The following is a 17,437-nucleotide window of genomic DNA, read 5'->3' as shown; positions in this document are numbered from 1 at the left end:
AAAATCACTTAACCTTTATTTTTTGTATCAGTAAATAGTCTTGCACCATGTTACCCTATATGTCTAGTCCAGATTCAAGGCTTTTCATTTGGAGTCTGTTGCGGGTGTCTGTTGCGGGTGTATGAGGACCAAAGAGGCATCAATGCAAAACTGGCAGATATGAGGCAAATGTGGATATTTCCATCAAAGACGTCTATGAAAGCAATTGCAAACGACCTGGCAGACTAAGGAAGAACTCTCCAGGGGTTGACCAAAGAATGATTACCATAATGAATGAAAGAAACTGTCCAACAGATCAGGAACGCTCTCCAAGTGGATGTTTCAGTCATTTATCATGCGCAGTTTTACCAGCCAAACTACAAATGCTGGACTGTAAGGAGCAAAGAATTGTTACCTGCAGAAACAGGATGGCCTAAAAAGTATCTGAAATACTTCTGGAACGAGGCATTGTTGGCAGATGAGACTAAGCTTAAAATGTACCAGAGTAATGGCAAGTGTGGCGATAAAACAAACTGGCATACCACCTGTGAAATATGGTAGATGACATGTTGTGTTTTGGGCACGTATGGCTGCCACTGGAACTGGCTAATTTGTGTTTATTGTTTAAGTGTAACTGTTGACAGCAGCTGGATGCATTCTGGATGAAAGATGAAAGGATTGAAGTGTAGAAAAATACATTTCAAATTTCATTGGACAGCTCTAAGGAACTGAAGATACGATACTGGGCTAGCAGAAAACAACCAGGAAACATTGGAGTTTGGTGATGTTTATGGATTGACTTCTAAGAATCCTTGCAAGATAAAGATATATGTCATTTAACATGACTAGTATTAATTACTTGACTGTTTAATTGTACACAATGTTAATCTACCAAAAGCGTTTGGCACCCTTAAATGGAAGCACTATGTACTAAACGTATTTTTCTTTCTAAATGATTTAATCCAATATTGTTGAAAGAAGATGCACTGGAATACTGAGCAAAAATGAAAAGAAATAATGTGCTACTGTCCAAAAAGGATTTCTCTGTGTGTAACAAAGAATAAATAAGATACAAAGGTATTAGAGATACTTTGTATTGAGCTGAGTAACCTACCTTCAGGACCCTGACCAGATGGGTTGTACTGTTCAGTTGCGGAAACTGGAAAGAGCAAGCAAAACCGAGGAAGGAAAAGAGCCCTTGAGCATCTGTTCATTGAGTGTTGCAATGTACAGTTTGTTGGGTTACTACATAACATATCACAATCTGAAAATGGTGGCAATCCTGCGCTAAATATCAGGTAATTGGCCCTATTTGTAATTTAGCCTGTTAAAATTACTTTGTGAATTGCTATAGATGTCAACATGACTGAGACATCTGACCATTTGCCCAATTATTGGCAAACTAGCTTATCTGAAAAGTCAAAAGTCTAATTAGCTGTGTAACAGGAATTTAAAACTAAACTCCCATGAAGCTTACCAGCATGTTGTTTCTGCTCCGTTACACCAGAGGGACCTGTGTGGACAAAGACATTGCATAAACACAGATCCTACAGAGAATGAGGAGGCCATGGACAAACGTATAGACTAGCCCTGTCTGTAGTCATTAGGCACTGCTAATCAGGTTTTTAGTCACTACATGTCTGTCAGGTATCAGTGTAAAAATCATTTTGTGACTGTTGCTACAAAATAATATTGAATGGTTAATTCAGCAGTGGCAAACAAAATTACTGGGGTTCCAAACGTCTGCATGTTGTCACTCATCTATAAGGTACGGCATACATCTGTGAATTTAGAAAGGTGTTTCTGCATATTCTACTCTCCTGGGGGGTGTGGTCACAGCCAGGTAATTAGATTTGTTTATGTTGACCTTGGAGCAATTAAAGTGAACAGTCTTGCTCTATGATTTCTCATCTCGGCTCGGCTCCGCTATTAAATCTAGTCATATTTTGGTTCCTCGTCAAATGTTCTGACCGCTTGGCTATCTGCCTTTCCAAAAGATAAAGTACTTTTGCAAGATAAATTAATATGCCAACTTACTGGAACTCTGTAGGGTGGATCCTTGTGGATCAGCTGTAACTATGATACAAAATAATAGATTAAATGTGGTTAGTAACACGGCGAGTAACATGGTCAGTAATACGGCCAATGACACAGTCAGTGACATGGCCATTAACATGGTCAGTAACATGGTCAGTAACATGATCATCAGTAAGGTGATTAATATAACCACCTACATGGTAACATGGTCAGTAACATGGTGAGTAACAAGGTGAGTAACAAGCAAAGTAACGTGGTCAGTAACAATGTGAGTAACATGATCAGTAACATGGTCAGTTACAAGGTCAGTAACATGATCAGTAACATGGTGAGTAACATGGCCACTAACATGGTCATATGGTCAGTAATATGGTGAGTAACAAGGTGAGTAACATGGACACTAACATGGTAATATGGTCAGTAACATGGTGAGTAACAAGGTGAGTAACACGGCCACTAACATGGTAATATGGTCAGTAACATGGTCAGTAACATGGTGATTAATATAGCCACTAACATGGTAACATGGTCAGAAACATGGTGAGTAACAAGCTAAGTAACATGGTCAGTAAAAATGTGAGTAACATGATCAGTAACATGGTGAGTAATATGATCATAGTGCAGTATCTCTGATATTTAATTAGTGCTAAGCGAACTTCACTCACCCGTGCCTATGGCCTCTGTCTGGGATAACGCTCTGCGTGGATCCCCTGTAACTGATAGTATAGAATACATTCGTATGTACACATATGTATGTGTGTGGAAGTTCATCTATTATTTCTGAAATGTTATGACTGGGATGGGGGTAAATTGTTTTGATTGGTGTGTTCCTGGTAGACTTAGTAGCAGTCAATTTGGCTAACATTTCACATGTGGCATTATCCTGCCCTCTACTATTTGCACTTCTGGTTAGATGTTACATGTTTGTTGCATTGGCTACATACCTGTAGAGTCATGTCCAAATTCAAGAGTTGATTCTGAAAGTGTGGAAAGGTAATAGTCATCAGTTATATGGCCGGAACATGTCTGTCACGCGTGGATTTCTCTGTGCATACATGCCATTGGTTAAACTAACCTGTGGAGTTTATGAGTCCCCTAGTCACACCGACATCATTTAAGCCTGTTCCAAATAAGAGGGGATATTACTAAGTTATTCACTGGGTTGTTTAAGATCAGGATGCTAATTGTTGAATTGAAAGCAATGGTATATGAGATTGTATGCCACAAGTACAACTAATAAGTAGCGAGTCTGCCAAAGCTATTTCATTTCAGGGCATAATAACGTGTTTTTTTCTTTCATGGCATAACAACGTACTTTTTTCTTTCATTCGTGAATGACATTGATACAATAACTATCAAGAAAGGCGACGATAACTGACTTTTTCATCAAGTGAAACGACGAGAGAATCGTGGAAATAAATAAATGTCGTTGTTCACAATAGATTGGAACTTGAGCCTTCCACGTGAGAGGCATTATCATTAACCATAACGCCACTGCATTGCGCATTTCACCAGTCACTAAACCCTATTGAGCATTGGGTTATTACCTCCAACAGAAATAGCGTCTGAGAGCTGTTAGCATTCGCCACTGGCCGATTGAACAGCTTAATACGTCAATACCGAATAATTCACAATGGGTACTTCGCTTCGCCTGCGAGTAGATATGATCTCGGGACCTATAATTCTCAAGTTCGCTTCTCTAACCACTACGCTATTTAACAAAGAGTAGGTAGTCAGCCAGTCACTCAGTCAGTCAGTAAGAGACGTTATTGGTTCATGATAGCAACAAGGCACCTCATGCCTAGGTATCCAGGAACTAATTAATGCGTCATGGTTAAGGCCAGCCCTTCAGTGGTGGTGTATTTGCTACAGACCACAGTCCCGCGTTTTACCGCAATGCGATCTGTTTGTGGCGACTTAATTTCCCCTCACTGCCGTTCTTTTTCTCTGACAGGGGCGGTATTGGGTGTTAAGTAGACATTGGTGTAAACAGCGATGTGGAAAAGCAGAGTATCAGTTCTGAAAATGAACTGGTGAGCGGACAAATCCCTGATCATCTAACGTGTACGTAGCCTACCAGCCGTGCCTGGTACACTGGAACTGTACACATTGGTCCCAAGAGCTAGGGAGAGGGAGAAACACACGAAGTTGGAACAATTTACCACTTCATTGAGTATCCATTTGTCTGACTGATATACAGGGCGTTTTATTATAAACCAGGTGGTTTGCCAATATTAATTGGCTTAACGCTGTGGTGTATGAGACCATATACCACCAGTATGACCTCACATAACTTTTTACTGCTTTTATTATACTTTATTTAAGCAATACAGCATTTTGGGTGATAGTGGTATATCGCCAATACACCATGGCTATGTGCTGTATCCAGAAACGCTGCAATGTGTTGTGCCTAATAACAGCCCTTAGATATTGTATATTGGCCATATACCACTCCGTCTGGTGCCTTAATGCTGAAAGGTGTCACCCAGTGTAATAACGGCATGTTTATGATTGTTCTTGTCCGTAAAATAATGGCTACAATATATAGTAAATAAATGGGCTGAAACTTACACTTCAGGTCCAGTCCTTACCAGTGATATCTATCTGTATATGTGAGCTGGTTACATGGTCTTCTGCTGCACCTGTTCAAACATTGAGACATGCAACATTGTACCAATGCACACCATATTCCAAAATCTACTTGACAATATAAAATAATATAATTTTCGTTTTTTCAGAATGGCCAGTAACCTAAACACGTATGAAAAGAGAGCTATTGTACCTGAGGGGGAAAGAGGTGTGGCCACTGGCCAGGTGAGTGTTTCGTACTCATAAAAACAATAGTAACAGGGCTGGAATAATTCCAATAATTTCATAGAAAGCTCACTACATTTTAAGATTTGAAGGCGGTTGATTACCTGTGGTAAATGTTCTCGGGCCGACGGTGTGAACGTCATTGTGACGGTGAACATCGATGCGGTTTGTAACACCTGAAAAAGCAGCAACGTTAGAGTGGTACCAGTTAAACTATGCAACTTTGCGATCTCCAAATTAGCCTATTTAGCGCGAAGCCATGTTATTGTCGGCTGTGTCACACCATCGTTTCTGGAGTCGACCGAGTGTCAAAATACAGTCCAACATCGTAATGTTGACTATAATGTTATAATATTGTAAAACTGAATCTCTATAATACCTAGTACACTTGAAATGTTTAGGCCGATTCAGTTCATTACTAAATTGGGTAGGACTCACCTGCGACGTCATGATGAGTGACCGCGCCGTGTTCACCTGCCGGAAAGATACAAAACGCTGAACGGTAAGTACTAGTGTTGGCTAACATTTTGTGACACTTTTTTTTACATGAGAATGTTTCTCTGCAATATTAGGCCCCTTTATCCTATTTTGACTGGTCGACGTCAGGGTGTTATGACCGAAATAGGCTTGTAAATAAGCCTGACGCAGAATTCAAACAGCAAGTTATCTGTAGGCATGTGCTACCCAGATTCATCTGAAGCGGATAGACACTTACATTGCTTACTGTACCAATACAATGTTGTATTTTCAACTTAGCTTGTTGTGTTGAATTCAGTATATTAACCACAATACTAACCCAGACATCCTCAACGTCTGCATTTGCTTTATTTGATGAACTGGAAATGGGTACCCCTGGTTGTAGGGGCCTACTGGCTTTCATATTTCACCATAACTTTTAGGTCAGACAAACCTGTTACATCGTGGGGCATGTCAGTGACAGGATGGTCACCTCTATGTGGGTCTGCAACATGGCTTTGACGATCATTTCCATTTCCTGCAAATGGAAGGAATTAATTCATACAGATTTATTATAATCAGTATATATTCCCCTGTTTAATCACATCTTACCATTTGTATCTGCATGGTCTGAGATGGATGCATCTGAAATACAGTCATGCTGGTGTTAATAGTAATTTAATATTGATAAAATAATGTGATATGGTAATCTCTCAGTGTATTATATCTAATATCTCTGAGGGGTGTTGTATCAATCAGAGTATTTATATGTAAAAAAAGATGTATTGTACACACTGTAAATGAGATTTAGCAGACACTTTTATCAAAGGCGACTTACAATAGATGACATGGGTGATATATTCAGCCACTGCTGAGTACACAGTTATGTGAAAAGTAAATACACCCCTTGGAAAGTTTTCTATTTTAACAACTTAACTTCGGTTGAAATAACTTGATTTAGACATTTATTATAACTGTTTTGTATCAGTCTTGTATCTCTTACATCGACTGGGAGGAATATTTCCCCAATATTCTTGACAGTAATGTTTGAACATTGTCATATTCGAGGGCTTTCTAGGATGCACGGCCCACTTCAAGAACCCCATAACATTTTGATTAGATTGAGAACTAGGCTTGGATGTGGCCAATCCATAACCCTTCATTTGAGCAAATCTATTGTGTTTATTGGATCATTGTCCTGTTGCAAGATCCATGTTTGGTTCATTTTCAGCTTTTTGACAGATTACCTCACTTTCTCCTCAATAATTCTCTGGTACAATATGGAAATCATGGTTGACTCGATATTATCAAGTTGGCCAGGCCCTGAGGCAGCAAACCAGACGCGTTTCCATGCTTTTTGGTTGGTATGAGGTTCTTCTGTTCAAAGGTGGTGTTTTGCCCAAAATGGCGTCTGGCATTGTGGCCTAACATCTTCACTTTGTCTCATCTGTCCAGAGCACACTGGTAGTTGTCTTGGCAAATGTCTACAGTTTTTGGCAAATGTCAGTCATATCTTGATATTCTTTTTTGACGGCAAAGACAACTTCCTTCATGATCTCCCATGTAAACCAAGTTTGCCGTTTCTCTCTTACAGTTGACTCATGTACTTTGCCATTGATTGCGGAGAGGCTTTAAGATCCTTCAAGGTAACCCCAGGGTTCTTAGAGATTTCTGTTAGCATCTTTCGGTAAGATTCTGGGCTGAATATGATGGGACAATCTATCCTATGTAGATTGCCAGTGTTCTGGAATTTTCTCCCTTTGTAAATGATCTGTAAGTCAGTGATGTACTTCAGATTGCTTGGCATTGCCCCTTTGTCTTTGGATCTTGGCATGATGTGACCACACAGATTCATGATTTAAGTGTATTTACCTGTTGTATCGGCTTGACCAGCATGATGGACCGTTGAGTTGTGAGATCCATCAGAACCTGAGCTTACATTGGGTTGATCTGGATCTGAGTAATCGGTTGGGCCTGCAGATAAAATGTGACCATAACTTTGATGTATATATGTGTATACAAGGTTAGGTTAGCATTAGTAACCAGTTGTAAAACCCCATTTGCTTCTACTACAGTTTGTATATATATATATGTGTATATGTGTGTATGTATGCATGCATATATGTATAATATTCTCAGGCATTTTATGTTTTATTGGACATAAAAGCAGTGTTTTTTGCTGAAAGAGCAGTCAGATTTGAATGGACACTGAATTCGTACATCAGTGGTGGCAGCATATACCACTGATCCATACTTGATCACCCACTAGATATTTGCAACTGTTATAAGATAATGAATATTTGTGACCCGCGATGCCCTCCTGTCTAATCATGTTTTGGATCTGTGATCCCCATTACCCAGAGGACACAGAGGAAGTAGATACATGAATGGATAATGGGAATATCTATTTTTTATTGGGTTAATTCACTGAGACATATCTTTATACATTACTTGAGATCAATATGACAACCACCTGAGTGAAATACCGTTAATTGCCTAGCTCCGGGACAGAACAACAGATGTTTCACCTTGCTGGCTCAGGGATTTGATCCAACCACCTTTGGTTCCTGGTCTGGTGCTATACCTTCTAGGCCACCTGCTGCCCCCATCGCTTGGGTCTTTCTTAATTACAACTTCTAATGTCATTGATCAGTGTGATGGGGCCTACTGTTGCAGTGAACATTGCCGAGATCCACAAAGCTGCTCAAATTACTCTGTGACTAAACAGGCAGGAACACATGCTAATTCTGTTAAAAGTTATTCAACCATAAATTCCCTGTGTCACAATTACAAGACTATGAGGAGCTGTGGCAGAGAAAGCCGACCCTGACTAGATGACAGGTGATGCGACAAGTAAGGGGTGAAGGAATTTGTTTACGAAACCTGGTGGAGGGGAGAACAAGTACCTTGTGGAATGTTTGGACCCAGGCTGCTACTGGATGACATTGACTGTCCTGGATCTGAGCCCAAAGCTGAAAGAGGTCATCGCCAGACAGGCTGTGAGAAATATCCTACATATTCCTCTCTCTATATGTGTATATATAATATACATATTTTTACATCCACACAGTACCAGTCAAAAGTCTGGCCACACAAGTGTGGCCAACCTGACTGGTACTGTATTTACTGTATAATAAACCTGATTTACAGCAGTTGTCTTTGAGCTAGTTATTACAATAGGATGAACGACTGAAAGCGTGATTTGGCAGCACAGAACTCCTTCTCACTCTTTTAAAACCCTCATAGAGAGACATAGGTTTGCGAAGACATGCTTTAGCAAATCATTGTCTTTCTATATTTGAAAACACTGTTGTTTTAACGTCCTTAAATAAATCCTGAGTTATCTTTCAAGTGATTAAATCAAACGATGCTGGCTGATCTGAAGAAACAAACCCATTGACTACACATTCAGTGTGATCTGTATATAGGTCCATTTTGGTTACTTGATAAAAAAAAAAAAAAGAAGCAGAACCTAATGGAACAGAAAGAAGAACCTAATGGATTATGATTAGCAGCCCACCTGAGATGTCGATATGAACATCTGGACCAAACGGATCCACCACTCCACCTGAAAAGACAGGCGGTCAACGGAGCACAAACCTGAAGCACTTTAGAAATGTCAGCATTAATCATGAAAACACTCACCCATTAAACCAATGAGGAAGTCATGACTGGACTGATCGATAATACCTGAATGAGAATACAGAGTCAAGTGAAGAAATTATGGAGAAGCAAGTGAATAGACCAGACAGGAGACAAACCTGAAACATAGCACCCTCACCTGGACACTCACCTGTATAGTCCAGGTGAGAACTGGCACCAGATGGATCCGTAGCACCTGAAATGTTGAACCCATTGAAAAGCACATCTCCATGTCATTAGCCCTGTTAGAGAAGTTAGAAAAAGCCCACTACTTTAATTAGGTCGCATTCTCACCAAGACGTAACGTTACCTGTTGAGTCGGCGTGAGTTGTGCCTTCGATGATGACGTCGTGGACAAAGGGTATATCTGAGGTACGGAGAGACACTGACCATCAGAATCACCTCACAGATGCCAGACACCGTCGTGTTTTCTGACCCGGAGGGTTGAAGTCGTATTTACCTGCATGTCCATTATCTAACACTCCTCCATTCAGCAGCTTCTGACCATTACCTTGAAGCCAATCAACAAAGTAACTTATTTAACTTAAAGGACAATACCAAGGAATGTAATGTTTGAATTCTGACCAAGTGTCACAGTTGACGCATTCACTGCACTATGCGGAAGATTTGTAGGACTCAATGTCCGAGGTGTTTACCGTTAGAATCCGGCAACTCTGATGTGTCATACTCAGGGGAATCCGTCTCTGTCTCACTGGCTGAAACACACACAGGGTGTTGATCAAACATGTCTATGCCAGTCATTTAGAAGACACTTCTCCTGTCTGACTTACAGTGAGGCCGTTCATCTTAAGGCAGGTAGGCAAACGGACGTTTGGAAATTCATGAACTTACTTGGAGCTTCTGTCTGAGAAGCTGCCGCGTCAAACGTCTGAGAGTTGCCACCTGGTTTGAGGGTACAAAAACGGTCCTGATAAATACTGGAAGCATGACAAAATGCGGATGTTGTACTTGCAGTTGAAACAATTAATGGCTACGCCGCTCAAGGAGATGATGTATCCTTTTTTTCCTGTAATGATCATGTTTTTACCGTTTGAATCAAGAGGTCCGTGGTGGGCTAATTCAAAAAGAAATTATTTAAAGAGTTGGATGTTTAGCGCAGTAGAAAGCGGCCTTCCATTCCCATGGAAAAATCTTTAAAAGAAAACGGTCATATTTTGCCGACACATGAAGGTATCCAGGAGCATCCACACTCTGTTGGTTGTATGTAATGAAGGATACCTGCAGGCTGAGGTTGAGGCCCGAGGATGGCGATGAGAGGGGAACCTCCCTCAGCTTGTCCTGTTGAGCCTATGGAGTAAACACGTTGGACGTCATTCAAAGTCAGTGAGGAAAGGGGCCATTTGAAGATTTGCGGATTGGAAAATAAAATTGGAGTTTTATCATTGAAGTTGAGATTACCTGAGGCCTGTGCGTTTGACACTGAACTATCCTGAGCTCCTGCACCTGCCAATAGATTATTCATTTAACCTCTCCAACAAGGACCAACACAGCCATTCAGACTTCTAAAGCAGCCATGTGTGTGTGTTCAAACTGTAGTCTTGTGCATATAGTAGGTGTAGCATTACCTGCTGGATTAGAATCCAAAGGGGGACCTGGATTGGAAGCAAAATGTGTTTAATGAAATTGGAGTAGACATTCAACTATTTATTAGTTTCATTGAGGTCATCAGTTCAAGCATTATTTCGTTTGATTTATCAAGGTTTGTTATTTAAAAATAAAATATTTGTACCTGCGATACTGGAATCTAAAGAGGAACCTGGCTGTCCAAATGAAGAAGCATCTGAAAGACAGGGAATATTCGGAGATTAGAAGAAAATGTTTATTTAAACAAAGCTGACCTCACTGAATGAAATTGTATACAGTACAATTACATGCAAATAAAATGTGGATGTTAGAACAAGGTTTTACCATGGTGGTTGGAGTCAGAAGGTGAAGCATGTGGATCTCTTCCCCCATCAGCACCATCACTAGCTATATGGATGGAAACACATCAGGCAGATGTTACACAGGGAGCATAAATCTGATATTTTGCCGAACTAAAACACACACACACACAGAGCACTTTTGGAAAGTATTCAGAACTCCTCCATTTTTTTGTCTTCAAATCACACACAATACCCCATAATAGCTAAAAATCTGAAATATCTCATGTACATAAGTTTTTAGACCCTTTGCCATGACACTCCAAATTGAGCTCAGATACATCCTGTGTCCATTGATCATCTTTGAGATTTCTCGCACATACCAGTTTTGCTTACTCAAACATTCTGAGGGCAGAAAGATATTGATTTGCTCAGGCAAACACCCAATCGAAATGGAGAGGAGGCAGTGCTCATGAACATTTAACAAGATGCTAAAGCATTGAAAGAACCAAAGAGCACAGGAGGCTCCATTTTCGATTGGAAGATGTTTGAAACCGCGGAGACTCTTCCTAGAGCAGGTAGTCCAGCCAATTAAGTAACCGGGCAAGAAGGGCCTTGAAACCGGGCAAGAAGGGCCTTGTTCAGGGAAGTAGCTGAGAATCCCAAGGTGATCCTAACAGAACTTCAAAGTTGTCCGGCAGAGGTGGGAGAACCTGACAGAAGGGCAGGAAGCCGATCTCTGCCAAACATGTAGAGTGGCTAGCTGAATACTCCTATACATAAGAAAATTCATTTTTGCAATTTCAATAAATTGGAACAAATTTCTAAAGATGTGGTTTTTGCCTTCTGAGGTATTATGTATATATCAATGCCTACAAATATATTAATTCAATCACTTGAAGGGGGCTGAATTCTTTCAAAGGCACTGCATACATAGTGTTTTATAAATAATATATTTTCTGTGTTTAATGCAGCCCGTGTGTGACTTCTATACTACACATTTGCTATGGAAATTCAACGATATGACCTAATTCTTCTCACACAAATCAATTTATAATGTGCTGTGTGCTTTACCACGACTTCCTTCTGATATTGAGGTACTGCTGGATGCTGTAACAAAGCCAACAACATGTCCTGAGTATAGCACAATATAACACTGGAAAACAAATTACATTCTACTAATGTTCTTGTAAACATTTATGTTAGTTTTCATCCACATATTTAAAGGAATAGAGTGCAACTTACAGCCGATGACAACTTGTATGGAATCATTCCCATTCAGTTTAAGACCTGCAAAAACAAGAGTCACATTTCATTATGTTGAGAGTTGCGATGAACTATATTTTTGGCTCGCTTATTAATAACAGATCAAAAGTGCTGAATACACTTTTTCGGTCAACCCACAGTAGCCATTTATAACCGAGTAAACTACCATTTTACAGCAAAAGTAAATTTCAATTACTAAATTGAATGTAAAACATGTATTTGGGTTGGCTTTTGTAAAGGTCCTTACCATTTGAAGCTTCACCATGGAACACAGTGCCTGGCTCAGTGCTTATGCCTTTGAGGAAACCAACCTTATGTCTAAACATCTTGTTCAACGGTCCATTAAATTCTTAAACCCAGTTATATATATATATATATATATATATATATATATATATATATATATATATATATATATATATATATATATATATATATTTAAAATGCATTAGATGTGATTAACTTTCCCGGCTATCCAATAGTAAAGCCTTCCTTGTATGTGATTGCAGTATTAACCAGATTAATAGACACTAGACATATTTCAACACCTTGCATTAACTTCCGAGCTGGAGTGGACTAAGAGCTATTCTGTTCTTAACATGTACCCCATCCCAGAGCTGAAGCAGGATTAGTTTAGTCTTACCCAAGCCTTTTGATTCTGTGGTAGCTTGCTGTGCTCCAATTCCTTAACGAAAGAGAAGGAAAAAGAAACATACTACTGCTTGAGAAGTGTGATTTATGTCTTTATATAAAAAATAAAAAAATCCTATAGTGAAGTTATTTAGGTTTACATACAGGTGTACGAGCCAAAATGTTCTTTGTGATACATGATAGTTCATACCAACATTTTCTGATATCTTTCCTACTCCTAAATATAATAACGTTTAGCTAATCATATTCTAATTTTCACTATTTCACTATTTTATCTTTTGTTTGTAGGAATTAATGAGGGATGTTTTGTCTTCGAAACGTGTTATGAAATATTATGTAAAATATTCTGAAAAAATAAACAAGTTTATGTTCTAAGTTTAACAATTTACGGACGTTTACTCTCAAAATGAGACTTTTATTACACAGGCAGGTGTGAGAAGAGGTTTGAGAAGTTCTATTCACTGGTGGCAAGCTGTGAACTTCTCACCCATATTGTTTTCCTGACTCTTGGAGTCATCCTCATCTGAAAAGAAAAGGAAGTGTAGACATTTCATAAATAACTGCTCATGTTCTATATCTCCCTCCATCTGATGTCTGTTCTCCATACATTTGATTATACCTTTCCCTCCGTTAAAATGTGGGGTGTTGAGAAAGAAAACCAGTTTAGTCATGATGCTTCCTTTTTGTGCCTGAGTAGTTTAAATTTGTATTAACTTTGTAGGTATGAGTGGTGCCCTCCAAAATAACATTTATATTTTTTAACAGGATTATTCTTTTTTTAATTATTATTTACATTGAATTTATTTCGTTACGTTAGACATTCCTACAGTTTCTGTATTCTTCAGGTCCATTTTATATTCAGAAAAGACTACAGGTATCTGTGTTAATTGGGGGAAGAGGCACCATTTTAGTTTGCTAATTGCTTTACAGTTTCACATTTGGCTCAGGACTGCCTTGCATTCATCACAGCAGAACTTGCTGGTCCAATGTTGTCCTGTCACATAACTCCAGTTGCCCCCTCTCCCATGTCCTTCCGCTCTCATCTCCCGCTTCACAATCCTCCCTCCCTTTCATCTCATACCCTCCTCCTCTTCAGAGAGTTCCTCTTCGCCGTCCTCTACCTCAATCTCTATCTCCTCAGGCTCTTTCTCTAAAGAAAGAATGCATTAAGTGGTGAACAGAGTTACATATTACAGTATAATAATACTCTAATACAACTTTGATTCAACAAGCTTTTTCCATACCTTCCACAGGAGCAGCAGACATTGTTGTTGCCATTAGCACAACCACAGAAGCAATTAAAATATTTCTGCAGGTAAAGAAGATGCATAGATGTTTTTCAAACATTTGATCTCAGGGATCAATTCTATCCCTTCATCAATCATTAAGTGTATACAGTTAAAGATTAGATGCAGTTTATGGATAGAAGCAATATGCAGTTATCATTTTGGTTTGATACATCTATCTTAAACATGCATTAAACCCATATTCTTCTCATACATATCAAATCCCATGTCCTCAGTGTTTACATGGGACATACCACTAGGGCACATTATTCCAAAGCAATCCAATCAACTGTGTTGCATCAAGACACAGAATCAATACAAAGTGTAAACTAAAGCCTATATGAAGCATTTTTTGTAACGCTATGCCCAGAACTTACTGTTGCACCATTTATTTCATGAGATAGGTTGCACTCTTCAACAACAATATCAATTGGAAGAAAACATCAGTATTTCTCAAGCTCTTGAAACCCAATTATCTCAATCATATCACATTACTCTTTTATTGTGTGAAAACGTACCCTGTGAGCCATACCAACAACAATTTCATAATTTAACTATAATTATATCGAAGTTCTAGCGAAAATTGCACAATGGAGACAAGAAGCATGGGCTATAGTGCAGCTTTTCAATCCATCTCCCCAGTTTCAGCATACATTTTACTCAACAATTGCAGCTATTGATCGTTCACTCACCTTGACAACATGGTTTGGTCAGTGTGGGAAACTCAGGAGCAGACATAGAGCAGTTAGCGCACAGGTTTGAGACTTCCTTATGCTTCACTGGGCACCGCTATATGTTTTATACTCTGTCATCCCCCTTCACCTTGGGAAGGGGCAGGACTTGTGTGGTATCTCCAACCCCTACCACTGGAGCTTAGATTCTACCTAACTCGGCTCAATTTCTATACAGGTTAAAAAATAAACACATGAGCATTATCTAGGTGAGGGGGAAGTAAAAAAAAAAAAAAAAAAAAAAAGGAATGTAAAAACAGGTCATTCCAATATTAACAGTATGAATATGATATGTATCAAATCAAATCCAGTTAAATCAAATCCTGTCTTGGGCACTCTACTGATGGACCGTGCTGAGAATGACAGTGTGGCTGGATCTGGCTCGGCGGAGGTGAGTGAGCCTAGTTTGGGGAAAGAGAACGGGACCGGTTGCCTAGCGCCTTGCTTGGCCCAAGCCCCCCCCCCCCCCCCCCCCCCCCCCCCAATGAGCCTTTCACCTCTAGCCCTGTGGACCAAACTGTCAGCTCTGAGATCAACAGTTGAAGTGCTCTGCCAGTGGAGGGCACAGCCGCCCTTCTTATGAAATGAAAGAGAGCGGCTTGTCGCGTTCTGTTCTCATTTCCTGTTTGCTGACAGATGGGGGAGACATGAAAACTGCGGGTGGCAGCGTTTCTGAGGACAGGAGCCTGGATTGTTTTCGGTTCTCCTGGCCCTCCCTGTTCAAACACAGTCTGACTGGGAGGGATGATACTAATCTGTAGGACCTACTTATCCTAAGCCACCCAGAGAGACGCAGACTGACACACACACACACACGCACACAAAAGAAACACTCAGGAGGGATTTTTTCATGGCCCACCTTTTCCCTTCTCGCACCTCAGGAATCGTGGGTTAGCCAAGTAGATATTCAGCAATACTTCATGCTCAGTTCCCATTAGCTGTGGCATATTTCAAGGAACAAGGAAGTCTTGAATAGAAATGTGCCCGCTTAAATAAAGCGAATAAAAAGGCTACTTATCAAATTCTACCTGGTGTGCCGTAGTATTTGTTTATACTGCCATGAAAAGAACAACTTACCTTAACATCTTCCTACCACATTGAAACTCCCTACCACATTAGCAAATTAACTTCTGTTTAATCCCTTTTTAACTCGTATAGGTAGAGACAACGTTACCCAGAATGGCACTGTTAGTTGAGCTCCCTTCTCCTGTGCTGGGTGATTGCTTTCCTGCTGGGCTTGCCAGTTCTCATCAATACTAGCCCAGGTCAGAGTCAGCCGAGGGACTGTTTCACCCTGTAATTAATATCTCTGGACTCTGGGACTTATTGGCTTAATACATTCTCCCTGATGAACAAGAAACAGGTATCTTTCGTAACAAATCTAATTTCCTCTGCCATTAAAACAGACTCCCATTGTTGTCGTCTGAAACAGCTGACCGCACCCGTTCCACTGATCGACCCAATAACTTTGTTAAATCTATAGATGTCAGTGGCACGGCAGAGCTGCATACACATACTGGAGTATTTTGCTTTGATTTATCTGGTGTTCTTTCGAAATCTACTGCCTCGTGTATTGTTGACTGAGGAACCACTTTGCCGTGTCATTTGCAATGTAGCACACGTGTAATAAAGAGAAAAGTTATCATGCTTGTCTTTCATTATCCATTTCTTAGGTCCTAGTTGTCCGCTAGCCAAGCAAGCACAACTGAGGCCGCTGAGCAGGTTCTTTTAAAAGGTTTGGGAAGTGTGTCCGAAGGAGGTGCGGCCCTTTCTTCCCATTTGATATCAAAATAACAGGGTTGATGGGAGGACATATGGAAAAGCTCTGGTATAATCATGTCATGGACCTCTGTCTGACATGTGCCAAGATTCCTCTTAGCCCAGACCCACGTCCTGCCCCCAGCCTCCCACCACCTCATGTGACGGCTAGGCTCTTTGGGCCGGGACAATGGGTTCCTGTTCTGGCCTGGGACCGTACTGGCTTTGGAGCCCAGCTTGGGTGACAGACGAGATTAGAGGGTTCTGGCCGTCTGATGGATTGATCAGGTGTCGTCCTCAAAGACACAGTGCGGACTTGGTCTGGCTTTATGGGAGTAGTTTTCCTGTGGCGAAGCATCCGGGAAACGTCTTGCTGTTGGTTTCTGCGCTGTGTCATTTCGTAAGGGGTAGTCCGCCATTGCACTTGGCATTTTAACTGCAAAAGCATATTCGTAAAATGTTTATTAATAGATAATGTTATTCACCTTTAGTTTAATACAGAACATGTTCCTGCTACTCTCACACACACACACCCACCCACACACACCAACAAACACACACACACACTCACACTACTTCCTTCTTGTGTTACCATGCCATCTGAAGTAGATCTCAAGTACATCGAGGATTTTAGTCCTGGTTGTCATAAGCCACCTCAGATTGTGTTAAAGGAACCTTTATCAGCAGTAAGGAGGTATTTTGGATGTTGCCTTTTAGTTGTCTCTCTTCAGTCTGGAGATGTATTGGTAGCTGGAGGGTTAGTAAAACAACCATAAAACAACCTATAATAATACACATTTTCTTAGTTGCATCTCAGAGAAAAAGCATCAGAGGGATCTCATTTTTGAAAGATATCAGACAGGAGAAGGGTACAAAATAATTTCCAAAGCATTAGATATACCATGGAACACAGTGAAGACAGTCATCATCAAGT

At 40.2% G+C, this 17,437-nt stretch overlaps 1 protein-coding gene across 1 annotated transcript; it reads right to left on the bottom strand.

The window, feature by feature from the left end:
* Positions 1–5,696: 5,696 nt before the first annotated feature.
* Positions 5,697–14,794, bottom strand: si:ch211-80h18.1 (uncharacterized protein LOC555593 homolog). The gene is made up of 23 exons (XM_034294829.1): positions 14,707–14,794; positions 13,973–14,037; positions 13,810–13,878; positions 13,216–13,251; positions 12,721–12,762; positions 12,057–12,101; positions 11,886–11,921; positions 10,858–10,920; positions 10,679–10,729; positions 10,515–10,541; positions 10,348–10,392; positions 10,168–10,236; positions 9,781–9,831; positions 9,585–9,644; positions 9,389–9,439; positions 9,239–9,295; positions 9,080–9,124; positions 8,932–8,976; positions 8,807–8,854; positions 8,193–8,258; positions 7,159–7,260; positions 5,899–5,931; positions 5,697–5,824 (listed from the first exon to the last, which is right to left on the bottom strand). Exons 1-23 carry the CDS (start codon positions 14,715–14,717, stop codon positions 5,697–5,699), a joined length of 1,245 nt encoding a protein of 414 aa, XP_034150720.1. The 5' UTR covers positions 14,718–14,794.
* Positions 14,795–17,437: the final 2,643 nt, after the last annotated feature.

This window comes from Esox lucius, chromosome 10 (assembly GCF_011004845.1).
Source record: "Esox lucius isolate fEsoLuc1 chromosome 10, fEsoLuc1.pri, whole genome shotgun sequence".
Lineage (NCBI taxonomy): Eukaryota > Metazoa > Chordata > Actinopteri > Esociformes > Esocidae > Esox > Esox lucius.
This window is presented reverse-complemented; position numbering and strand designations above follow the sequence as displayed.

Bases quoted from the DNA above. Each gene is read 5' to 3' on its own strand.
- si:ch211-80h18.1 (XM_034294829.1), bottom strand. The intron at 9,440-9,584 runs GTAAACACCTCG...ATTGGCTTCAAG, and splicing joins AGAGTTGCCGGATTCTAACG to GTAATGGTCAGAAGCTGCTG. The intron at 8,855-8,931 runs GTGAGTGTTTTC...CTGTCTTTTCAG, and splicing joins CTTCCTCATTGGTTTAATGG to GTGGAGTGGTGGATCCGTTT.